We start from the raw sequence: 27358 nt of genomic DNA on the forward strand, positions 1-27358 counted from the left end.
GCAGTAACGATTAACAGAGCTATAACACTACTAAGCGTACTACGTTCACTGAAAGAAAGTTAACGGGAATCGTGACAATATTTGAGCACCCTCAGTCTTACAGTCAGCCTGTAGACATGTATAACCCCGTTAGCGATCGTTAGCTCGCTACCCGCTAGCTTCGTGTTAGCAGCAGCTCTATCTGGCTACAGGTCCCATTACTAACGTAAATATGCTATTGCAAAGTTCAGTAAATGCACTTACCCATCTTCCAGTGGATCCCTTTGCTTGGCAATGTCCTGTTCATCTCAGGGATCGACTCCTTCAGGCTCTATTTATATTAGAAGCTGCGCTGTTCTCCAGTACAGCTTCACTCAGCCGCCTGCTCTTTCTCTCTCTCCCGGTGAAGCTGTGTTTGCATCATATGACACGTCTGGGTGTAGAATGCTCTATCTTGCTGTGTGAATCTCAAATGATCTCGCGGACAAAAGGCAGACGAAGCTGAAGTTTAACTGAATCTTGGAGACGTGGAACCATATTTCTGTGCAGAATTATCGTGACCGAGTGAATATTTTCAAAACGGCAGTATCGTATAGCGCGTGCGCGCGCTCGAAGACCTCGAAGGGTTAATGTAGCCGACACATGACTGTTTTCTCCTCTACATAAGAGTTTGATAGTTATAAACAGGTAAAATAGCAATACCACGTCAATAATTGTCTTTATTCTTGTTCTATAATTTCCTAAGAACATAGTTTATGTATTTATAATATGACTATATATGAACTTTATAAGCCGTGATATCAAATAGCTTTCGCGGCTCCAATTTTTTTGGGTGGGAAAAAGGGCAAAATGTCTCTTTGGATAGGAAAGGGTGCTGACCGCTGACCCCTGACCCCGACCTGGAGAAACACGGGACACATTTTAATGATTGAAGGTTTTCCTCTGAACAGGGAAAGGCTTGGTTGACAAACAGATAGAGGATTACCACAGACCTCCTCTATTGCACTCATTCATATTTCATTGGATGAGTCAAGAAGAGCGCTCACTAAATACTCAGTCAACTTGAGGACTCAACTTACCGTGAGGAAGATGGCATCAATGGCCTCCTGCAAGGCCTGCACCACCTGAGGCTTCTTTTCCTTGAACTTCTCCAGAATAGTTGGAACCACCTAAAACACAGACGGTCATTTCTTCTTCCACGCGACATAAATTCATCCAATGTAAAGTTAACGAATGACGACACCCATTGAATGCAGCACCAGCACTCTGCTTTCCAGCTGTGTGTTTAAGAATAAACCCTGATGTCAAACCAAAAAAGAATGAAAATGACAGCAATGCTAACGCGTCATTTGTGCCCATTATACCCAACACTTTTCCTTTGACATTTTGAACACTTCAATGTGGAAAACCCAAATGAGTGTCATCGTGTAAAGAGCTTTACTTACTTGTCCTGCATACGTTCCAAACTTCTTCCGGAGACCGGCGGCCAGAGCAGCGAGACATTTAGCAGCCGCTGTCACCAGCATCACATTAGCGTCTTTGCCCACGACCTGAAACATAAAGTCAGCGCACAACGTCACCAGACAGTCTTCTGATGCGGCGTTCACACCAAACGCCATACGGAGGTGTTGCACGATGAGATTACACACAAAGTCAAAGCAAATGGCACCAACGATGAGGATGTGAGAAATGTGCGTGACGCTGTGCTGCGAAAGCGGATCAGCATTAAGATTCCCTCCGTCACGGATGTTGCTGAATCAACGCTTTTTGGCAACCATTGGCGTCTGCATTGACTTTGCCTGTAATCTACTCGCGCGAATAAGTCACAACGCTTTTGGCGTGATCGCAGCATTACACCTAAAAATAAAGAATGAGCTGCTACAACGTTAGCAAAGCCCAGAAACTAGGGGAATCACCAGAAGTCCCACCATTCGATTGGATCACGATACTTGGGTCCCGATTCGATACCATCACGATTCTGCGATATATTGAGTATTGCGACTTATTCCCTTTTTTCCACCGCAAATTGTCCCCAAAGGAAAACTTTGTCAACATATTGTATCTAAGAAGATCAAGTTTCATCTCACTTCAATCATTTTTATTGCAGCAAAAATGTGATTTCCAAGCAGACCAACACTTTCATAAATGTTGCACCTGACGAACTGAACTGTATTACAGTCCACGTAGTCGCGTCATTCGAGCTGGATGCGCCGAAGAGGGGGCGGGGCTTATCTCTGTGCAAACAGTTTTCATTTCCGCCATTCACCATAAACTTGTTGTGGAATTCCCACAACGTTGCAACACCAAACGCCCTCGTGTCTGGGTTCATAATGTTATCCGTAGCCGCACAGCTCGGTGGATGTCACGCGAGGAAGTGCGTCAGAATGACGGCCGCTTCCAGCGCTGCTAGAGGACCAGCAGCCAGTTTGATTTATGCTTTTTTTTACCGTCTTGACCAGCGCCGTGTGCGCATGTTGTCCCGTGTGTCGAGCAACAGCTGTGAGAGCAGCGGCGCTACGAGTGACAGGAAGTCCAGACGGTTGATTTAAACACGGACGACGCATTTCTAATTTCTTGAATCGAGGATTAAAGAGATTATAATTGCTTAATCAAAAGATCAATACTTGGCTTCCGTGTATTGATACAATATCGGCACGCAAAATATCGCGATACTATGCTGTATCGATTTCCTCCATTTGCTGGTTGTCTTTCGGAGAGAAATAACAAAACATGAATTCAGACTTTTTACAATTCTGTAGTTATTTCTGGATCCCTTTTATCGGTTTATGACAACTAAGTCTCAGCTAAAGAGTTTATTTTGAGTTCATACAGCCGTAGTAAACCAGTCAACGTGTGGCTTGTAGAGACAGTGAAAACACCGGGTGATGTTACGAACCCAGACGTGAACATTTAAGTTCATAAGAGCAGGAATATTGATTATTTCCTCCATGGCTGATAATAAATGTCTTCGTTGATAACGGTTACATTTCATGGAGATAAGCCCCTCCTCCCGTCAAACACAAACATTGCAGAAACTCGCTGTAAGAAACGTTGATAGTATCTCATGTGCCTAGGAATGTCTCTTTAACCCCAGATGACTCACTGAAGACGACTCACCTTCTTCAGGGCTCTGACCAGGTCTCCGTAGTCTCCGTTCTCTAGTTTGAGGTTCTTTGTCAGAGCCTCGACCGCCTCCAGAGCTTCTTTCCTCTCCTGCCACTTTTTAGCTTCCTGCAGAAACAGACAGAGCACGGACACACATTGCCGCATGTTGGGTTTCATCACAAGTACACTGCAGCGTGATCATTCTACATTCAGGAGCACCTCAGTAGTAGCATCTTAATTAACTAAAGCTACCCCTAAACCAGTTAACACAGACGTCATGCTTTGAAAGGGATCTTTGAGAAATCTCCGTAGTTAGACCAACGTACTATTTTCTCATAGAAGTCTTTGGGTATCTTGGACAGAATTTCCACGGCTTCCAGCAGTTCATACGGATCCACTGCTGCCACGGCTTCAGCCTCGTCCTCTCCTGAAGGAGGAGCAGCAGAACGTCACGTTACAGCCCACGGACAACAAAGCAAGGGGTTTGTCAGCAGAAGTCTGAGCCGTTCTCTCCCGTCCTGAGCCTACCGTCAGACTGCTCTCCCTGGGCTTGATGCTGCTCAAACTTTGCCTTCAGGTCCTGCTGTGAGCGCAGGAAGCGGGTCTGTTTGGGAGCAGACGACGGCAGCTTCACCCACTCCTCCTCCAGCTCCTTCAGCTGCAGGACAGAGCATCGTTCAGTCACACTTCATCTCATCCCAGCTGATGTGTGCAGTGAGGAGCGTGTCCCACCTGTACAGCGGTGATGCTTTGCAGCGGCGGTCTCAGAGCATCTCTGATCCATTTGTAGATCTCCACAGCGAGCAGCTTGGCCTCGTCCCTCACCGCCTTCTCTCTGGACTCAAAGTGTTTGGACAAAACCTTCACGATCGGCTTCAACGTCACGATCTTGGACCCATACTCACTGGAGGAAGATGAGAGCGAGCGGGGAGAAGAGGTTAGTGTCCTTCACAAGACATGGAAGACTGATTGACAAATATCTCATCAGTATGTTCCCTTCATATTATTTTACCTCAATGTAAAATATAGTTTGCTCAGTAAAGTGTGGCACCTTTAAAGCGTTTCCAGTGCTGATGGTAAATGTAGTTCTCTGAAGAAATAACTTCCCCAGCTATATTGACGGAAGGCCCATCTAGCCTGCCGTGGAGCAGTGCCTACATGTCCCAGGATGCATTGCACACGAGCGGCTCGTCTGTGGCTCTCACTCCTTCAGCGGCAGTCCGGCCCGCGGGATAATTTTTAAAATTGCAGAAAAGAAAAAACTAGCTGAGACGGGGCTCGAACCACTGATCCTCTGATCGAAAAACGGGCATGCTAACCATTGAGCCAGTGTCGCAATTGATTGGAGCACTGACTACACATATGGCTCAACTGTGAGGGAATGTTTACCCAGGCAGGTCGACAGTGGGCTGATGTCTGAATTGTTGGTCTCTGTTTCTAGTTTATTGTAGAAAGACCTTAAAATAGAGTTTATCATCCAAAAACCTTCACCAATGATTTAAGCATATATAATATTGTGTTTATGTATGCGTTAGTATGCTGTGATTTTACTGGTCCGGCCCACTTGAGATCAACATGGCCCGGAGCTTGACCCAACATGACATTTCCATGAAGGTGACATTGACTCCCTACAGTTCCCTTGAGGCACACAGCTGCAGTAGTGCTGTTCCTCCACACTTATTTATTGTCATATTTGAATGCAGCATCTAGTTTATTTAGTTGAAAAATAAATCATTTGGATTTTATTCTTCACAACCCTCCTTATCGTTGTGTTTCCGTGCCAGGTTTGCTCACAGAAGACGTCTTCGCCCACAGGGGGCAGCGTTCCTGCAGCCAATGAGACCCTGCAGTGAGAACACTGGGAGATTCCTTTGACTTCTGCATTACATCGTGTTGGGAAAACTGATTTCCTCTAATGATGTTTCATTGCCTGTGACTGAACTTTCCCTTCACAGCGCTCCGTTTGGGAGTCCAGTGATCTGCTGTATGTTCTGACTGAAGACTCATCATTGTTGTCCTTAGGGCTCAAAACATGAGGGAGGAAGGTTCACGACCAGTGCCAGGCGTCATGAGGGCGTCTGTGGCTTTATGTATTCAAGAGGAGACTCTCCGCTCGGAGAGCAGACCTGGAGATGCAATTAGTAAAGAAACACGTTGCATCTCTGGCTCTGCGCCTTCTCTAAAACCATCTGAGGCCTTGTCTGTTCAAGGGGTGAATGAACCCCAAATGACTTTTAACACTCGTTGTTTTATATCATTTTCTTCTAAATGTATTTGTGAAAAAAAAATAAATAAATTAAAAATAATAGTGTTCTAACATATTTTGATCATAACTATCAACATCCAGCATGATATGAGCAAAACTTCCCAAAATGCCTTTGAGCTGCCCGAGTTTTTCCAACTCCAAGGTTCAAGTCCTAAACAACCTGCAGAGTGTAACAAAGCCCTGGCCTGTTACCACGGAGTTTGTGTCAGAACACTGTCTTTCGGTTCAAAATGGAAACGTTAAAGCCTTTATGCCTAAAATTGCTTGGATTGGTGCATGCTGGGTATTATTCTTTGCATAAATTACTGCTTAAGACATGTTCTATGAAACCTCCCACGACCACGGAGAGTAAAAACAGTCCGGCTGCATCTGGATCTTACAGGTACTAATATACTACAGGTACTAATATACTACAGGTATTAATATACTACAGGTACTAATACACTACACAAGCATCTATCAAACTTTAGACTCATACAAGCTTGTAGGGTTACAAAGACTTGTCTTTTTACACTTTACAAATCAGACTTTGTAAAGTGTACTTATGAACGATCTAGTGAAACGTTACGGCCGCCGCCCGGAAGTGACGGCGAGGTTACAGGGTTTATGTAACTACATAAACTGAACAGTAAGTTAATGTAACTACATAAACTTACCGTTCAGTTTATGTAACTACATAAACTGAACAGTAAGTTAATGTAACTACATAAACTGAACAGTAAGTTAATGTAACTACATAAACTGAACAGTAAGTTAATGTAACTACATAAACTGAACAGTAAGTTAATGTGTTCTTACATGTGACTATAACTCTTCCCACAAGGCTTTACTGTATTTCAGCAATTTAAATGAAGTTAATCAACGTTGTGGTTCCGGAGATCCTTTAGGAAACGTCACTTGACTTATTTTTTATTTCCTTGTCTGATAATTGACGCCGCGAGGCTAAATGGTTAATAAGAATAAATGGCCTGATTAATGATTTTACAAACCGGTGTAGAGTACATTTATCCAACGCATTGCATGAACAAGAAGTCAAAACTAAACTCTCTTTTCAAATGAGAACCACAGCCAGTAGGACCATCTAAATCTCTCCATACGTTTGCATGAGGGCCGCAGCACTGACCTGAGGGCCCTCCGGAGGGCCTCGAAGCAGGCCACCACGATCTTGGGGTTCTTGTTGTCCAGGCCTTTGAGCAGCTCCTCCTGCACCACCTCCGCCTTCTCGATCTCCATGTACATCAGACACATCTCTGTGCCCAGCTCCTTGGCGCGGGCCTTTGGCTGGTTGAACACTTTGGTCACCACGCCCGACACCACCTCGCCCGCTGTCCTGCACACAGCCCACGCATTCATTACTTCACTCATTAATCCAGTCATTCATACACGCAGCCTCAGGACACACCGACAGCCTCTCATGAACAGGTTGCCCTACAGGTCTGGCTTCAATCTGATAACAGTTTGTACATGTGTATCGGCATGCGCCACCTTGTTAAGGATTGCTTTGAATTTTTGTTTATTTGTTGTTAGTTTGTGTTTACCACTAGAGGCATACGACAGAATGCATTCATCGACATCGAAAAACAGGTTTCATACACATTCTGACCAAATGTCATGACAAACGTTTAGTAAAGTCTGGGTGTAAACAGTAAAAAGTGAGTAAATGTAGTATTTAAACTAACAATGAGAATACAAAGCATACAGTAAACCTTAAATGACTCAAATGAATGAGACAATAGTTTGATTAAAAGAATAAACATTTATATAGATGGACTCTGGAGGGGACCGGGGGGGGAGAGCCGGACTCTGGAGGGGAGCCGGACTCTGGAGGGGAGCCGGGGGGCGGGGGGAGCCGGACTCTGGAGGGGAGCCGGGGGGCGGGGGGAGCCGGACTCTGGAGGGGAGCGGGGGAGGGGGACCATTTGCTTAAATATGAATAATTAAGCAATGTTGATTCTTTTTTAATTAATTGTCATTGTTCCCCTAACAAAATAATCAAAAAGAACTGATAAGAGTATAGATAGTGGCACTAGTATGGCTAAAATCCTAACAATACCGTCGCTAGTCACCACACTAAAGGTTTAAATAGTAAAAGCCATGATAACGTTCCAGAGCCGTTACAAACTGCAGTGTTTGTGTCTGATACGCCTTTAAATAAATCATCTGTTGATGCATCTGTACTGTATTTGAGCACGTCTCCAGTACCTTACACAACACGGCCCACAGATGAAATTACTTACTTGCTAGCTACATGGGCATTCTCAATGAAGGCCAGGGCGGCCTCCAGGCCTTTGAGCTGAGCCACAGCATTGGAGTCAGTGACAAACTTCCGTATGAGTCCCTGGTACTTCCCCCACTCGGGACTCTTCTCATCCTTGATCCTCTGGAACAACTTCAGAGCTTCTTCATAGCCGTTCAGACGAGCTTTCCACACCTGAAGAGCAAGTCAGAGACACGGTGAAGGACAGAAAGAGAAAGGGGACCCGTGTTCTATAATTTCATAAATACAACAAGCTATAGTGTGTGTGTGTGTAAAAAACAAATCATTATAACCTGTGATATCAAATAACGTTTGCGGCTCCAGACACACATTATTCGGTAGAAAATAGGGCACAATATTTCTGGATAGGAAAGGTTGACCAGTGCCTGGATGGATGTTCATAAGCACTGTGCACTGGGAGGGATCCTCATGAACTGCATTCCCATCTCACTCATGGTTATAACTTATAACCCCTCAACTAACTAACAAGGTCAAACACAATGGCACCCATCAATTTCAACATGAACAATTTGTCAAACTAAATTTGTAGATGTACAGAACACCAACTAACGGCATGCTGGGTAACGGCATGCTGGGTAACGGCATGCTGGTAACGCCAGCGCTGCTAGCTAGCAGCATGTTAACAGCGGGGAGAGGCTCGGTCACTACAAGAAACAGGGAAGGTCCAATTATAACAATCCATGTGTCTACTACTCATTATATGGATAATGTCTGTCATATTTATGTAATGTGCTGTAACTCTGTTACGTTGTTCATTCTGGTCACATGACATCTATTCTTCTGTCCATCCTGGAGAGGATCCTCCTCTGTTGCTCTATGAAGCTTCTTCCTGTTTTCCCATGAAAGGGTTTTTACTATCTTTATTTGGGGAGTTGTTCCTGATCCGATGTGAGGTCCCAGGACAGGATGTTATGTGTAGAGACTGTAAATGTGTCATGTGACTCTGGGCTAGACAAAATAAACTGAACTAAATGTGTTAACATGTAATCTTGTACAATGTAGTGTTGATGAGAAACTTTGAATTAATCCAGTAGTTTGAAGGAGATGTTTTCACAGAAACAGAATCAGTCACCTTGTGTTCACATTTCTGATCGGTGGGAAGCTTCAACCACTCGCTATCGTCCCCCATGGCGGCCAATCGGGGGTGGGCTTCCCCGAAGGTATGCAACTGGAAAACAGAATTATTGCAATGACATTACACGTGTTGTACTTCATCTGTGGTTTGCTGCTGGGGGAATAAAGAAGCCCTACAATGGATCAGAATCTCAGTGGACCACTGCTTGAAAACCAAAACCTAAAATTCCTCACACACTGCTTGTGACATCATGAACACTAGTGAGCAGCCATTACACACTGGCAATAGGACTGTTGTGGCCCTGCATTTACTACAATTACTAAATTGCAAGGGAGTGTAGGTTAATACAGATCAGCCACATGTCAATAAAAAAGACTCAAAGTAATTTCTTCAGTTGCAATGTCACTCACCTACGGATATGCACTCAGGTCTACTTGAGAGCTTTATAATGACACAGTCAGGGAGGGCTATAGGTTCATATGGATCCAACACAGTCTGGCAAACGGGCCAAAAACATCAGGATCTTGGCAAAAGACTGTCAGCTTGGGTCAGTCCTTCATACACATGTATTGTTTAAATACTTCATATTGATTTGTCAATAAACAACAATGTGCGACACGATAGCAGGCCTCTGGATGGAAAGGGCAACTAACCCCAGACGACACTGCTAGTTGAACGTGAGCCATCATTAACATTGAGGGACAGGACTCATCCGGTCACAACTAAAGGCACGCTGCACAAATACAACCAAACATCTTTTCAAACCAATGAAGAAATGCTTCTTATTGTCAGCCACCATGGCCCACCTGAAGCTCTGGGAACAGAAGCCTAGTTACTGTCAGTGTGAGGATACGTTGCTGTAGCAACAAGCGGCTGTTGCTTAAATACACAAACCCTTGGTGTGTGTAAACAAGCAAAGAAATCTCATTAGTAATGTCAATATGACGTCCAAGAAGGCCGAGGCATTCAACGCGTGTTTCACGTTGATACAACAGTCGAGATCAGGAGTTTAATAACAGGTTCATACACATTGTGACCAATGGCTCCATGATTTTTCCATGACTTTAAACCAAATGTCCATGACAAACATTTAGTGAAATCTGGGTGTAAACAGTAAAAAGTGAGTAAATGTAGTATTTAAACTAACAATGAGAATACAAAGCATACAGTAAACCTTAAATGACTCAAATGAATGAGACAATAGTTTGATTACAAGAATAAACATTTATATAGATGCCTGTATGTATGCCTGCTTATATTCTGAGTCTTTCTTTTAAAAGCATATTCATTATTTCAAACTCAGTAAATGAACGTCATGAACACATGAATATAACACATTTACATGACTTTTACTACACTTTGGGGATTTTTTTTCCAAGGACTTTTCCAGGCCTGGAAATAACCATTTTAAAACTCCAGGACCCTTCCAGGTTTTCCATGACTGTAAGAACCCTGTGATGATAACAATGTAACCCGAACCACAGATGATCATATGCCACACCTCACAATGCTAATGCATCACAATACTAATGCATCACAATGCTAATGCATCACATTATACCCCAGCTGTAACCAGGTTACAGCTGGGGTATAATGTGATGCATCTGTATTGTGAGGTGTGGCAATTAGGTTAGCAACTGTTGGCTAACTACCATCCTCTAGCCAACAGTAAGCCGGTGGTCACCAGTGCCATCCCAGTTTACCCACCGTATTTAACTAGCATTAGCTGTCGGATATTACTAGCAAGTCAGATGACCGCCATTAATTAGCAAAGTTAGCAACGGCTGTGACAGTTGCTATGTTAGCACGTCGACCCGCTCACTCCTGATAACGCCTCCAGCTACACATACGAGCAGCTCACACTGGAGATCAGTGTGTAGCTGGTTAGCATATTTTGTATAAATGTATGAGGCCGAGCAGATGTTTGTAGTGACGCCGTATTGTTAGCTAGCAGTGGCTATCCGCCGTTAGCTGCTTAGAAGCCAGGCTATGAGCTAACGTTAACCTTCCACACCCGCCAACAGCCAGGCCTAAACACGCAGTTCACACCGACAGCTGCAGCACACAACCAGCGAGCTAGCATCGAGGCTCCGAGCTAAAGACACGTTAACCACAATGAGTCAACAATAGCGCATCGCTGACATACCTGTTTGTGTGGCTGGAGGACAAGGAGAGGCTGTCCAGGTAGATGATGGCTGTAATGGTATCAGTAGAGCGGAGTGTCGAGCTTTATACAAGCTGTGTCCGTGCCGACAGAAGACCAGTCACTTCCGGTTCTGAACAACAACGTGTAACAGCGTTCCTTTGTCAGGACAACGTACCGAATTAACTGACATGTATTGTGTAGCAGTAAACGTCTCAAGGAAGTCAACTTAGCGGAAAACAGTTTAATTTGATTGTGTATTTCTGTGCAACTGAGACATGTTGCGCTTTTATTTTAACAAATGAACACCAACTTCCGGTCCAATCACTGCTGCGTGTGTTGAACTTGTTGCCGCTTCTTGAAACGCCTTCACGGGGACAGCACCCTGAGGGACACGATCACATCCCTCTCCTGAGTCCTTCCTCACATGCAGTGCACAGCCTCACTGCGTGAAGAGTCCCGTACCGAGCAGGACCCCCTGCACAGCCCACAGCCTGCTGCGTTCACGTCTTAAACATCTACATTTCGGTCATTAGCGGCTGTCCCATACGTCACTGGACAAAGCCATTTGATTGGTTGCATTTGAATTACGGCCCGCCCCTAAACTGAGACATTCATTGATGATTGGACCATCGACGTCCTCATCCTTGGTCGAGATTTAAGATAAAATAAGATAATCCTTTATTAGTCTCACAGTGGGGAGATTGCAGGATTACAGCAGCAGTGCAGAGACACATAGTAAATACAAAATAAAGTAATATAAATAAACAGTAATACAAACAGTAAAGAAGAGTGCAATAGCAGTATAAAATATACAGGCGGATTAAAACAAGTATTTAAATGTATTATATGTTGCACCAGATGATGACAGTAATTAAAGTGGCCAAAAGTGCATCACAATACTAATGTTGACCTCTTGTCTCTCGTCATATTTCTAACCTCTTGACCCCCCCTTACAAGACGCTGCGGGCAAATGAGCTTTCTCCATGCCCACACTTCCTCCTTTCTCAACTTCTCCTTTTTGACACTCCAGGTTTTTTTCAAGCGTCTATTTCACCATAGTTCCCAGTTTGATACATTTATCCAAAACCACATGATTTTACACAATATGAGTGAACCCCCAGACATGAGATTACAATTCTTCTTCATTCATAATACAATGTGCCAAGCATTGATTATATGGACAGAGCATTATTTAAATATGTTTTACTCTTATGCAAGGTGGAACAAAGATATTTAATAAACACTGGTATCCCAAAACCTGCGCATCACCATGACATTATAAAATAAACACTTACGTAACAAAATTGACCTTTGACCTAACAGAATCTCCCAAAACCATCTGCTTATCTAACACGTAGGCATATTTAACTTCCTGCCAGCGTCCACCAGGACCTACAGCTTCCACCAGGACCTACATCTTCCACCAGGACCTACAGCTTCCACCAGGACCTACATCTTCCACCAGGACCTACAGCTTCCACCAGGACCTACATCTTCCACCAGGACCTACAGCTTCCACCAGGACCTACATCTTCCACCAGGACCTACAGCTTCCACCAGGACCTACAGCTTCCACCAGGACCTACATCTTCCACCATGATCTACAGCTTCCACCAGGACCTACAGCTTCCACCAGGACCTACATCTTCCACCAGGACCTACATCTTCCACCAGGACCTACATCTTCCACCAGGACTTACAGCTTCCACCAGGACTTACAGCTTCCACCAGGACCTACATCTTCCACCAGGACCTACATCTTCCACCAGGACTTACAGCTTCCACCAGGACTTACAGCTTCCACCAGGACCTACATCTTCCACCAGGACTTACAGCTTCCACCAGGACCTACATCTTCCACCAGGACTTACAGCTTCCACCAGGACTTACAGCTTCCACCAGGACTTACAGCTTCCACCAGGACCTACATCTTCCACCAGGACCTACATCTTCCACCAGGACTTACAGCTTCCACCATGATCTACATCTTCCACCAGGATCTACATCTTCCACCATGATCTACAGCTTCCACCAGGACCTACATCTTCCACCAGGACTTACATCTTCCACCAGGACCTACATCTTCCACCAGGACCTACATCTTCCACCAGGACCTACATCTTCCACCAGGACTTACAGCTTCCACCATGATCTACATCTTCCACCATGATCTACAGCTTCCACCATGATCTACAGCTTCCACCAGGACTTACAGCTTCCACCAGGACCTACAGCTTCCACCATGATCTACAGCTTCCACCAGGACCTACATCTTCCACCAGGACTTACAGCTTCCACCAGGACCTACAGCTTCCACCAGGACCTACAGCTTCCACCAGGACCTACAGCTTCCACCAGGACCTACAGCAGGATTTATCTGGCTGTCCTCTGCCCCCCTTCCCTTAAGGTAGTTCTGCTTTCTTAGGTGGGCTTCTACAGCTGTTCTTACTTCGCCTTTTTATGTAAAGCCCTTTTGCTGACTCGGCTGTGAGATATGGGGCCTCTTGCCCTGCTCTGGTATTAACTTCCTTCTGCGAAGCCTACAGTGACCATCCAGGCTCCTGCGTTGATAATGAATACACACAGGGCTCTCAAGTGTCACGCATTGAGCGTGACTGTCACGCATTTCGGCCTTAAGTCACGTCCTCCCGCCACACATCGTATTTCTCATGACCTGGTCGTTGCCCTCACCATGGAGGAATCAAGCACGTCTCCCCGAATCCCCTGGACTCATCAGCCAATCAAAAAAAAGAAATGGGCTACACGAATAGCCAATCAGAAAAACGTATCTGTTGTATCTGGGTGAAATGTAATCCAGCAACCAATGAAAATAAAGCTAATAATAATATGGGGGGAGGGGGGCTGGTCTGTGGACATACGGCATATGTCTTAACTGTCTTAAAAACTTGAGATGAATTGCAGGTTATCCAACAGTAGCAAGCAAGGTTACATAGAACAAATATCAGGAATGAAATGTGTTTGACAAACACGTTTCCCCTTGGGCATGAATACAGTATCTATCTATCAGTCTGAGAGCTGACTTGCTGAGCATGTTGTCATCTTTACACCGGCCCCACTCCTAAAAGCCTCTACTGTTGCAACCTTATAGCTGTAACCTAATGTACGTTTACATCCTGCACTTTGTCTATTAACGTGGAGTGGCTGCTGTTTCCCACACGCACACACGTGTGGAAAACAGCAGCCACTCCACGGTAATCATCTTTATTCAAGGTAGGCCAACACCTGCATGCTGCGATGATGATGATGATGATGATGATGATGATGATGCATTTGCGGGAAATTTAGCAGTGAGCCTCCTTCGGAAAATGGTTGACTGGATTTCCAGCACCATAAATCCCACACAGTAGCTTCACTACTTGTGTCTGGTGTTTATATGACTGACCCTTCATCCAGATGTTGTGACGTCATAGACATATGTGGTGATAGACAATAGAGCTAAGAAGACGAAAAGCTAATAATGATAATAATGATGACTATTATTATTATGATTATGATCATTATTATGTTGAAATAGCAATGGAACCTTTGTGTGCTATGTTGTCGGGGGCATTTCATTAATGTAACTCACAACATCCCGCTGTTTGTACGGAGGCCCCGCCCACCATATTCAGAACACTTCCGTGTTCAGGACGGTCGCTGCTCGCGCTGCAGACAGCTCACGTGTGTGACTGCGCACACAGGTGTCCAGACAGGTGTGTTCACCTTCATGTCGGCGGTCCAGAGGAAGACCAGAATGAACCGGTTTACCTGCGCCGTCCCGGACGACGAGTACCTGGGTAGGTTCTGCTCGCGCCGCTAGCTCCTTCACGGCTGTGCACTTCCGCTAGCAGCGAGCTGTCAATCATCGCTCTGTCAGGAGCCTTATGACAGCACCCTGTGTGTGTGTGTGTGTGTGTGTGTGTGTGTGTGTGTGTGTGTGTGTGTGTGTGTGTGTGTGTGTGTGTGTGCGTGCGTGCGTGTGTGTGTGTGTGTGTGTGTGCGTGCGCGTGTGTGTGTGCGCGTGCGTGTGTGCCAAAATATAAGCAGGCATACATACAGGCATCTATATAAATGTTTATTCTTTTAATCAAACTATTGTCTCATTCATTTGAGTCATTTAAGGTTTACTGTATGCTTTGTATTCTATTGTTAGTTTAAATACTACATTTACTCACTTTTTACTGTTTACACCCAGACTTCACTAAATGTTTGTCATGACATTTGGTTAAAAGTCATGGAATCCACTGGTCATTATGTGTCTGAACCCTGTGTGTGTGTGTGTGTGTGTGTGTGTGTGTGTGTGTGTGTGTGTGTGTGTGTGTGTGTGTGTGTGTGTGTCTCCTCCAGCGGACAGTAAGGTGTCGTTCTACCTGAGTGACGCAGTGACCCAGCTGCTGGAGCACAAGGAGGAATACACCCAGTTCGGGGTGATCCGCTACTTTGCTGAATAGTACGTGACACTCGACACACAGCGCAGTGTGTGCTGTATAGAGAGATGCACGCGTTGGGAGGGTCATACCACGCGCTGTCAATAACAAATCTCCTCTAACATATTATTGGAAAAGTACAGAATATAAGGAAACTGGAATCATCAGGTGTACAGTATAATCATGACATTGCCTTGTAGTTGCTGGTTTCTTTTGTAGGACATGTATACTAACACGGCCCCACAGAGAGAGAGAGAGAGAGAGAGAGAGAGAGAGAGAGAGAGAGAGAGAGAGAGAGAGAGAGAGAGAGACATGTATACTAACACGGCCCCACAGAGAGAGAGAGAGAGAGAGAGAGAGAGAGAGAGAGAGAGAGAGAGAGAGAGAGAGAGAGAGAGACATGTATACTAACACGGCCCCAGAGAGAGAGAGAGAGAGAGAGAGAGAGAGAGAGAGAGAGAGAGAGAGAGAGAGACATGTATACTAACACGGCCCCAGAGAGAGAGAGAGAGAGAGAGAGAGAGAGAGAGAGAGAGAGAGAGAGAGAGAGAGAGAGAGAGAGAGAGAGACATGTATACTAACACGGCCCCACTCTATGAGGATGTGCTTTATTAACAATGTGCATTTGTACAATAAAACCCTCACCTGGATTTCTTCTTCTTGAATGTGTGTGTGTGTGTGTGTGTGTGTGTGTGTGTGTGTGTGTGTGTGTGTGTGTGTGTGTGTAGTTTCAGCAGTGTAAAGAACAGTAACCACGTCCTCTTCAGAGAATACAACTACATCAGAGCCACGCCTCACAACAGAGCCTCCTTCATCAGAGTCTTCTGGAGATGCTACAGACAGATCGGCAAGAGCGGAGGTCTGTTTGAGAATAGATTCATGTTGTGGTCATTACACGGTGGCCCCTTTCTCGATATACGGTTTTGTTTATGTTATTACGTAAGAAAGTCTTAGTTTTAAAGACTGTTAAGTAAATGAATACAACAGGGTTCTTACGGTCATGGAAAACCTGGAAGAGTCCTAATATTTTAAAATGGTTATTTCCAGGTCTGGAAAAGTCTTTGAAGAACATAAGATAAAGGTTTAGTAAAAGTCATGTAAATGTGGTACTAGGGTAGCACCGCAGCAGCACTTACATGTCTCTTACTGATGGCACTTTGTAGTTTAACTTTATTGAAATTCTACTTTCTTGATTCTTGTTGTTCTGAGTTTGTCCTCATGGTTGAATCACTTATTGTGAATCGCTTTGGATAAAAGCCTCAGCTAAATGGAATGCAATGTAATGTGTTATATTCATGTGTTCATGTCGTTCATTTACGCTGAGTTTGAAATAATGAATATGCTTTTAAAAGAAAGACTCAAAATATAAGCAGGCATACATACAGGCATCTATATAAATGTTTATTCTTTTAATCAAACTATTGTCTCATTCATTTGAGTCATTTAAGGTTTACTGTCTGCTCTGTGTTCTCATTGTTAGTTTAAATGCTACATGTAGTGTTTGCACTGCGTTGCCGTGTGAAACTCCTCCTCTGACGTGTCGTCGCTCCTGTTCCTTGACTGTTCCAGACGCTCTGTCCGTGCTGGAGTACCGGTCGCTGCTGCAGCTCCTGTGTCCAGACTTCCCTCTGGAGGTGGTGCAGAGTGCAGCCCGGTCAGTGCACACACACACACACACACACACACACACACACACACACACACACACACACACACACACACACACACACACACACACACACACACACACACACACACACACACACACACACACACACACACACACACACACACACACACACACACACACACACACACACACACACACACACACACACACACACACAGGAAGGCCAGTGCATTAGTGTTAAAGTTCAGTGTAGTCATCATCATGGAGGCAAACTAAACACATACATGAAATACTTCTGCATCAGTAACTAAAAGATCTATTTTTATTCACACAAAAGGCTTATTTCTCTCAAATGTTGGGCACACATCTGTGTTAGTGAGATGCTGATGGACAGAATTATTTTTACACAGGTGTGCAAAATATTCCATTTTATAAACTTAAAACTTAAGTTTCTTATCTTAATAAAACATTTATTAAGCTCTCAAATATGCAACGTTTAGTCCCATCAACACATAGATCTTTTATTTTAACTCAAAGGTGTCTATACTTTTGTTCAGTGTATATTTGTGTCTACTGCACATGCCAATGCTATATTACAACAGATCTAACAAGACAATATAGTGTTATCAGTCATTGTGTGCAACAATACACATTCATTGCACTCTGTTTATTGTTAAATGTTAAATGTGATGCACCTCCTGCCAGGACTTGCCTTGTATGTGAAAACATACATGGCAATAAATGATTCTGATTCTCTGTTAAATGCATGTTACTGTACTGTATGCGCTCAGACTTCATGTGTTTTACGGGCACATGCTTGTTCTTTGCGTTACCTTTGGGAGTTGATCCAGGTGACCGCTGGGCAGAAGAAGGTATTCATCTGCTTCTCTTCTCGTCCTGTAGAACAGTTCAGATGGACGATGCCACCGACGGTCCGATGTCTTTCTCTGATTTCCTCTACGCCCTCCAGCTGCAGTTCTACTACGCAGGTACCACAAAATAAAAAAACGACATATTTTGCCTTTTACCTGTACTGCTGTGTATCACTCTAGATATGTTTGGTGTGAGTTACCAGGTGTTGGAGCAGACTCTCCAACTCTCTGTAGTTCCTCCATGAAACTCCTCACTACCAGGGTCATGATGTCTGCAGAGAAACATCCCTGTTGAGTTTTCCAAATGTCTGTTCTTGTGGCTTTGAGCCGGCCAGCTGAGCGGCATCAGGTCCCTGCAGGAGAGAAGGAGACGTCTCTTGGTGATCTCACACCTGAAGCATGCCGCACCACATGCAGCTCACAGGGCCTAACCATGTCAACGATGCTGCGCTAATCAGTGATGTCTGCGTGTTAGTGTACTTCAGCCGCTTTAGCCTACATGTATTTGCTTTTACTTTACTTTAATGAAACATTGATCACGTTCATTTTCAGGTGTTTAATTAATGTTAAAATGAATTTGTTTAAATTCTTACTCAATAGAATCTTTTTCAAACAGTTTGTCTTTGAGACTATAGAAAGTGGTGTGATACAAATGTTTAATATTTTCATTATGGATTGATTACTACGATGAAGCAGAAACTCTTGCACACTGGAAGGATTTCTATGTTTAGATATTTGATATGAAAATAATAAATGATCTAAGGAATAATGTTACCAGAAGTGAGCCATATGGAGTCATATGAAATATCTGATATGGAATGAATGATGAAGTGCAGTGTTACCAGTCTAATCCCATGTCTCTGTGTCTGCAGAGTTCCTGGGCAGCGTGCTGATGATCTACCAGGACCTGCTGGCAGGGAAGAGTCCCAACACCGTCATCGTGCCGACGTCCAGCTCCATCGAGCGGCTCCCCTCTGCGGCGGCCGAGGACGGCGACAAGGAGGCGCGGCGGGACGGGGTGGAGGCGTCCACTCTGGCTCAGTGCATCGATGCCCTGTGCGACCGCTTCAAGCGCAGGTAAACACACCCCAGTCCTAGTAACATGTACCGCTTCATGGAGGCCAGGCTACCCACGGTCAAATAGGAGTACGAAGGGATCTCCTCTCCGTCTCCGATGAAGACATTCACAATGCTCCGCCTTCTATAAAACCACGGCCTCCCTTAGTGCCTTGCTGCAGGAAGAACAACATCGCACCTCATCTCCTGCAGGGCTGTGAGCCATCAACCATGTTCATGTTTGCTATGTGACATCCCGTCAGGCTGAAGGTCGGAGGAAGCCGGTTGCTCTCAACACACGAGACGAGAGACGGATCTCAGTCGGGGAAAAACTTTTTAATTTCCCTGTCTGGTATGTCATCTCTATCTAGAACAGAAGGAGGAAAGTGGACCAGGACTGATGCGTCAGTGACGTTTCCTAAGTGGACACAGGGAGCACATAAGCCCTACGTCATGGAAAACATCCCATTATGTTTATACCATCAAATAACACGAGTGGAACAAGATGTAGGAACTTAAGGCGCTGACTGTTGATGATGACCAGAAATGTAGAGACATTGAGTTACAATGTTACAACATCCAAATTAGTTTTTGATGGAAATATACAATCCTTTTATATTATATAACAAGACTCATTCGTTATACATTTGTGAATTAGATTTTTTTTGTATGTGTGGATTTTGTTTACATTTACATATAATGATAACTGCATGATAATGATATGTGCATTGACACATATTGTTATGGCGACAGTCATTTATACATAAATCAAGAAATACATTTGTGAATCTTTCCGTGTGCATTCATGAATACTGAGAGTGATCTGAAGTGTTTTGGCTGACTGGACTTTGTTTATTTGATGTGGACGTCACAGCGGCATTAGAATTCATAGCACAAACAAACAGATGCACTGTGTTGAGTGTTTATAGCGAAATGCTAAGTTCCAACACCTTTTGTAGCTTCTTTTTTCAAAAAATAAAATGTGATAAAATAGAATAAAAAAGAGAACACATCCACAGATACATACACAAAGTAAAAGTATCAGGGTGTTAAATGTGGGAACAAAGTTTTTTTCTCTTAACCATAATCTAAGACCTTTATTGAAAACCTTAAAATGTACCCGTGTCCCTGTGTGCAGCCATCCTCCCAGGGCCTGTATGACGGAGGTCCTTGAACAGACCAACAAAGTCTCGTACTACAGCTTCCTGATGAGCCTTGCTAAACACGAGAGCATCAACCAAACTATTGGTAGGTCTAACGTTACACAGCAGTGTTACTGCTGCTACTCAAAGACTTCATCATGCCTGACTCAAGGCCCACAGATCATCTTTCAAACGTTGGAGTCTGATGTTACTTTCTACCCTTTAATAAATCTGTATCCTTCGGACAATTAGTCCATTAGTTATATTGGTAAACATATAGTGGGTCAATTGAACAGAACTTTAGTTAGTAGACATACTTGAGATTAAGTTCACTCAACTGTTGATTTATACAGACAAGATCTGCTAGTAAAGCTGGACGTCCAGTGATGCTTACTTGTTCACTAGTCACTGATCCTCGATACGCTATGGTGCCGACTAATAGTGTTTTCATCTCATGCATGTAAGAGCATTCACTCTGTTAGTTCCATTTAGGTCTCTCCTGAAAAAGTCCTGAAAAAAAGACCTGTCTCTTTAGCTGCTAAATCCTTGTGTTGAGTGTGATTATCAGAGCTTTCTTTGCTGCACACAGCTGGATGACAGAGTTGATCCTGAACCAAACAGTCTGTAACACCAACACAATAATCTATAATCTAGACAATTATCTGTGTTCTTGACCACTGTGACATGACACAGAATCATTAGATCTAATACACATTCAATAGGCTTTAAAAAGTTGAACGTTGTCTTCCATCCCTCTTTCTGCAGGAGCGTTGCCCAGCATGGCAGAGTTTCTCATTGATCCAGAGATGGACCAGGAACTGGACAAACTGTGAGAGCACATACAGTGTTCTGTACACCCACAGGAGGCTGTATCATAATACACCAGTACTGTCACAGTCCAGCTTCCATTCCCTCCTGCCACTCTGTCTCTCACTCACCCTCCTCACCTTATTCTGTGCACCTGTTAGCCACACCCACCTCATCTTATTCTGTGCACCTGTTAGCCACACCCACCTCATCTTATTCTGTGCACCTGTTAGCCACACCCACCTCATCTTATTCTGTGCACCTGTTAGCCACACCCACCTCATCTTATTCTGTGCACCTGTTAGCCACACCCACCTCGTCAGCTCAATCACTCTTACCTGTCCACTCTGCTGCACCCACTCCCTCTGGTATATAAACTCCTCACTCTGGTCTAAAAGCTTCGCTCTGTGATTGATATATAAGCTCCTCCCTCTGACATATAAGCCCCTCCCTCTTGTATATATGCTCCACCCTCTGGTATATAAATTCATCCCTCTGGTAATTAAGCCCCTCCCTCTGGTAATTAAGCTCCTCCCTCTGGTATATAAGCCCCAGCTTCACTCACAGTCACTGCCAAATCGATTTCCATGGAACCACCATAGTCCTCTGTCCCGGTAACCTCCATAGTTCTCTGTCCCCGGTAACCTCCATAGTTCTCTGTCCCGGTAACCACCATCGTCCTCTGTCCCGGTAAGTCCTCTGTCCCGGTAACCTCCATAGTTCTCTGTCCCGGTAACCACCATCGTCCTCTGTCCCGGTAACTTCCATAGTCCTCTGTCTCGGTAACCTCCATAGTCCTCTGTCCCGGTAACTTCCATAGTCCTCTGTCTCGGTAACTTCCATAGTCCTCTGTCTCGGTAACTTCCATAGTCCTCTGTCTCGGTAACCTCCATAGTCCTCTGTCCCGGTAACTTCCATAGTCCTCTGTCTCGGTAACCACCATAGTCCTCTGTCCCGGTAACCTCCATAGTCCTCTGTCTCGGTAACCTCCATAGTCCTCTGTCTCGGTAACCACCGTAGTCCTCTGTCCCGGTAACCACCATAGTCCTCTGTCTCGGTAACCTCCGTAGTCCTCTGTCTCGGTAACCACCGTAGTCCTCTGTCTCGGTAACCTCCGTAGTCCTCTGTCTCGGTAACCACCGTAGTCCTCTGTCTCGGTAACCACCGTAGTCCTCTGTCTCGGTAACCTCCGTAGTCCTCTGTCCCTGACCCTGAGATTCCTGCCTTCTTCCTGTCTGTTTCCTGTGGTGTGTTTGCCAGAATAAAGCCTTGCTCTCCACTCCCAATACTGTCTCCGTCATATTGCGTCTGGTCCTTCCACCACTCGTTACAAGTACAATTCTTCTCCTGTTTGCTGTTTTCTCATGTTATTGTCCTCATTTCCTTTTGTCTGTCCTTTACTTCCTGTCCTCTCTGCTATACCTTTTCTCACTTCGACTATCATCCCTTCTTCTCTTAATATCTCGTTCCTCTTTCTGGTGCTGATCAGAATCGCCCAGATCTCAGTGAGCCCCGGCAGCCACAGCAGTGGCAGTGCGGTGTGCGGGCTGAAGGAGGTGCAGAGGAGGGCTTCCCCCAGGAGGAACCTCCACCACAGGAGGAAGATGGAGGTGGAGAGCGACGGCTCCACGGAAGAGACGGACTCCTCTGAAAACTGACCTAATCTTTCACCAGTCTGTGACACGCCAGCTTCCATCTTAAGTCCGATAAACTGCTCTGCAGATTGTACCGTAATCTTACCAAACCGAATGTTTGTATAGTTGGCAGTAATGGTATTTATTTAGCTAGTGATGAGTAGTATAACTGGGTTGAATATCAACAGTATCACTCCAGTTTATACTCTATTTCAAAGTATTTACAATTTTACCTGAATTTCTGTTGTTGCTACATTAGAGATGCCTCTTCATACCATACCATAATGAAACACCAATATTCTCCACTAAAAGTAGAAATTAGTTTTAAGGACTGTAGGTTTGTATATTAATAATAATAATATGGTACTATGGTAGAATTACTGACTGTAAATGCTTGATTTTTTGTAAAAAGCTGCACTGGTTTGAAACCCTACCTACCTTTTCATTACACTGTGGGTGAATGTGTAAATCCTTCCCCTTTAAGGTTTGCCATAACACTGGACATTAATGCAGAATATATCTGCAGAGCAGCTTGTGCCGAGCTTCCGCAGAGCCACAGAAAAGGTTTGCAAAGCTCGCAGAGAGCTGCAGAGACGCACCGCTCACCTCTTAAAAGAATGGAAGTTGGATTGGAAATCAGAGCTGGAGTACCTCACATCCTCTCACGACAACGACACAGTGAATTGTGTCTAACAACACTGAGACCAAGGGTGCTGTTTCATCTGTGTTTGGTTTATTTCATATAGATTAGTGAAGTTTTTTTAAGGCCCTCTTTTGGTTATATTTATTTATTTGTTCTAAACCGCATCCACTGACCCTTATCTTTGATTTTGCAGTGTTTGGCCTTAATCTGAGTTTCCTGTAAATAAAATAACTTTGTTTGACCGATTCCAACTGGTTTTGTGTTGCATCCACTCTCCCCTAGCGAGCTGTAACAGGGTTAGAAACACATCTTCTGAAACCAAACACCTCAGGCAGCAAAGAGCTTTCTCCAAGAAGAGGCGCACACATTCCAGCTGCTGCTGCGCCAAGAGAACAGCTGTGATTCAAACATTGATTCATACACCATAAAAAGTGACGTGTGTCCACAGGACCTTGGGCATTGACATCCGTCCTGACCCTCATTGCAGCTTCTATGTTGGTGGTGTCCAGCATTTTGGGAAATAAAACAATTAAACATCCACCCACTGCATACAAGGTTAATAAGTGTCTCACATTTGATCTTTCATGAGCTACATGATAACTTCACATAATATAAAAGTACAAAGTACACAGACATAAAATGGCGTTAATAAATACATGGCGAAATACCTGTACTTTTGGAAATGTCTACGTTACGCCGTTAACAGGTTACACATGCGCAACGGCCAAGATACTTGGTGACTCACCGATTCTTGGTGTGTTGCCATTACAAATACAGCAGAAAAGCCTCTCTCACGGAGGCAAGGCAAGTTTATTTGTATAGCACATTTCAACAAGGCGACTCAAAGTGCTTCACATAAAACCATTAAAAGCATCAAAACATAATGCAGAGAAAACAGGATTTAAAAACTGTTAAGAAAACATTAAAACAATCAAAAATAAAAATGTAATAAAAGTTGCAGTGCAGTTTAAGAAAATAAAATGCAGTAGTGAGATGCAGCAATTGAATCTGGTTCAATTAAAGGCAACAGCAAACACGATTAAGGCTCCAGTCTCTCAGGAGGCGTGGGTTCAAATCCCACCTGTGCCATTTCACAAGCTAGGCTCTTTGACTTTGACTTTATTTATTTGATGTGGACATCACAATGGCATTGGAATTTCTAGCACACATAATGCACAAAGGAAAACCCAGATGCACTGTGTTAAGTGTATATAGCGAATGCTAATTTCCAACACCTGTCCACAGGAGGCTTAAAAAAAAAAAAGAATAAAATAGAATAAAACAGAGATTACATCCACAGATACATACATAGATACATACACAAAGTAAAAGTAAGAGGGTGTTAAACGTGTGAACAATGTTGTTTTTCTCTTAACCATAATTTAAGACCTTTATTAAAAACCTTAAAATGGTGTTGTACTTTCAGTTCTGTCGGGACGGTTCCATTGCTCTGCTCCTCCAACAGAAAAAGCTGACTGACCAAATGAGGTTGTGCGCATTGCAACCCGGCAGTTCCCGTTCACTGAGGTCTGTGTGTTGACTGTAGTGGTGTGTGTGTGTGTGTGTGTGTTGACTGTAGTGGTGTGTGTGTGTATTGACTGTAGTAGTGTGTGTGTGTGTGTGTGTGTGTGTGTGTGTGTGTTGACTGTAGTGGTTTGCTGGTGTCTTTTAATAAATTCATTCAGGAGGGAAGGAGCGTTACCATGTAGGCATTTAAAAATAAGTTTTAATCTTGAATATCTTATAAAGCTTTCAAAGCTGACACCTCATTGTTTTTTTGTCCATTACTTTTAATGTCTGGTTATACAGTGATATGATTGGTTGTATGGTTGTTTGAGAGGCTTGTGACCAGGTAGTGATGCAGTATGACAGAGAATATTGATTATTGTAATCGTAAAATATAGTGTTGTAATCTTGTGAGGTTAAGAGAGTCTAAATTGAACCTTAAATGACCCTCAGAGGTGAGGGACCAAATGGCCGAGGCAGGAGATGGGAAAGTACTGGGATCAGAGAGCTTAGTGACTTGTCTTCATTTGTATATGGAGGGGTCGTAAACAGATAAGGTGTTGATTGTCAGGACAAAGGGGATGTAAGTTCTGTTTGGCGGGGACAGTGGGGGTTCATGTTTTTCCAACAGACTCAGCTACTCTGGGTTCCTTCATTGGGGGGTTTGGAGGCGGAGACCTCATGGTGTTATAAAATGGGCTGATGACGGTTGCTTCTTTGAATTCTGTGTAACAGGCTGCGCCAGTAGCCGTGACAGACTTTTCCTTCCTGCGGGAATAAACGGACTTAAGACAACTTTGATTCAGAGACTTCATTCCTTTTTAACAGATATGATACAGAAAAATCTTCCTTTACAATATCATGGCATGTAAAGCTGAGCTGTGCTGAATGGCAGATACTGTCTAATGAATCTGAAGCAGTTGAGATTCGGTTTAACTTTTTTACTGATGTTACGTACTTGTTTATCAAAGCTTAGATTTGAGTCTAAGATGATTCCTAAGTACTTGACATTGTCAACCTCACTGATGACCTCATTCTTTATTTTTACCATAAATCTAGCATTTTCATGTCGTTTCCGTATTGAAAAACTAATTGAGACAGTTTTTTTTACATTCAGTGTTAAATGAGAGAACTCAAGCCATTGTGATACAGAATGTAAGGAGTCAGTAAGCTGATCAGCGGCCTTGCTAGATGTTTTGGCTGATGTATAAATAACTGTATCATCGGTATACATTTGGCAGCCAACCACCAGCCAACTCTCAGGTAGGTCGTTGATATACATGCTGAATAGCAATGGACTTATCCCGATCCCTAGGGTATCCCCATGCTATTGGCACGGATGGTGGACTTTTCCCCATTGACTCTCACACATTGTATTCTTCCCTTGAGGTACGAGACAAACCATTGTGAGGCAAGATTAGAAAATTGGAATTTGGGAAGTTTGGATATCAACACACTGTGGTTAACAGTGTCAAACGCTTTTTTTAAGTCTAAGAAAACTGCTCTCACAGTATGGCCTTTATCCAAAAGACCGTTTATATTTTCAATTAGATGGCAGTTTGCCGTCTCAGTAGACTGTTTGGGTCTGAATCCAAATTGTTGTTGATACAGTAACTGATTTGTCTCTAGATGTAATATGAGTTGTTCTGCTACAAATTTGTCCAGTATCTTGGAGACAACTGGAAGGATGGCAATGGGTCTGTAATTGCATGTCAAGTCTTACTCACCAGATTTAAAGATTGGACTGATAACAGCAGTTTTCCAGGTCTCATGGAAAGCTCTTGTTTTAATTTACATTTTTCCCTGGTAAAGTGACATAATTCAGTCTTTCCAAAGTCTCTCAGGTTTTGTAAACTTGGCGGAATCCAGGAGGCGTGGGCTCAAATCCCACCACTGCCATTTCACAAGATAGGATCCCTTGTAAAGTGACATAATTCAGTGTTTCCTGTCACCAAAGTCTCTCAGACTTTGTAAGCTCGGCTGACTATGCCTTTCCATCCTTTTGACACAAGTGTCTGAAGGAAATGTGTTCACTTTTTACTGCTGCAGTAGACATCACATATTTGGCCCAACGAGCTGATGCATATGGCTGTTTTTCAGGTAGTGTGGCCGAGTGGTCTAAGGCGCTGGATTTAGGCTCCAGTCTCTCAGGAGGCGTGGGTTCAAATCCCACCACTGTCATTTCACAAGCTTAGCTCCCTGTTAAAGTGACATAATTCAGTGTTTACTGCCACCAAAGTCTCTCAGGCTTTGTAAAGCTGGCTGACTCTGCCTTTCCATCCTTTTGACACAAGTGTCTGAAGGAAATGTCTTCACTTTTTAGTGCCGCAGTGCACATCAAATATTTGGCCCAACGAGCTGATGCATTTGTCCCATTTTCAGGATGTCCACTGCAGCACTAAAAAGTGAAGAATCCAGCGCCTTAGACCACTCGGCCACACTACCTGAAAATGGGACAAATGCATTAGATCGTTGGGCCGAATATGTGATGTCTACTGCAGCAGTAAAAAGTGAACACATTTCCTTCAGACACTTGTGTCAAAAGGATGGAAAGGCAGAGTCAGCATGGAGCCTGCCGAGCTTACAAAGCCTGAGAGACTTTGGTGGCAGGAAACACTAAATTACAGTGGGTACGAAAAGTATTCAGACCCCTTTAAATGTTTCACTCTTTGTTTCATTGCAGCCATTTGCTAAAATCAAAAAAGTTAATTTTATCATTCTCATTAATATACACTCAACACCCCATCTTGACAGAATTTTTTGCAAATTTATTAAAAAAGAAAAATTGAAAT

The 27358-nt window shown here is 43.8% G+C and overlaps 2 protein-coding genes across 2 annotated transcripts in view; one reads left to right on the plus strand and one right to left on the minus strand.

Annotated features, from left to right (window-relative positions):
- Positions 1-10904, minus strand: part of ckap5 (cytoskeleton associated protein 5) — a 42376-nt gene extending 31472 nt beyond the window's left edge. Inside the window, exons 1-10 of the mRNA XM_079223088.1 lie at positions 10850-10904; positions 8701-8796; positions 7588-7781; positions 6474-6680; positions 3817-3988; positions 3613-3742; positions 3411-3511; positions 3097-3210; positions 1425-1529; positions 1059-1148 (exon numbers count right to left, since the gene is read on the minus strand). Of these exons, the coding sequence (XP_079079214.1) occupies positions 1059-1148; positions 1425-1529; positions 3097-3210; positions 3411-3511; positions 3613-3742; positions 3817-3988; positions 6474-6680; positions 7588-7781; positions 8701-8757 (1170 nt within the window). The 5' untranslated portion in view covers positions 8758-8796; positions 10850-10904. The remainder of the gene's footprint in view (positions 1-1058; positions 1149-1424; positions 1530-3096; positions 3211-3410; positions 3512-3612; positions 3743-3816; positions 3989-6473; positions 6681-7587; positions 7782-8700; positions 8797-10849) is intronic.
- A 3649-nt stretch (positions 10905-14553) lies between these two features.
- Positions 14554-23281, plus strand: cstpp1 (centriolar satellite-associated tubulin polyglutamylase complex regulator 1). Its single transcript, XM_079223096.1, has 9 exons — positions 14554-14646; positions 15197-15299; positions 16005-16135; positions 16846-16930; positions 17810-17895; positions 18651-18855; positions 19973-20082; positions 20742-20805; positions 22273-23281. Exons 1-9 carry the CDS (start codon positions 14577-14579, stop codon positions 22439-22441), a joined length of 1023 nt encoding a protein of 340 aa, XP_079079222.1. The 5' UTR covers positions 14554-14576; the 3' UTR covers positions 22442-23281.
- The last annotated feature ends 4077 nt before the right edge of the window (positions 23282-27358 follow it).

Source organism: Taurulus bubalis (genome assembly GCF_910589615.1).
Source record: "Taurulus bubalis genome assembly, chromosome: 9".
NCBI lineage: Eukaryota > Metazoa > Chordata > Actinopteri > Perciformes > Cottidae > Taurulus > Taurulus bubalis.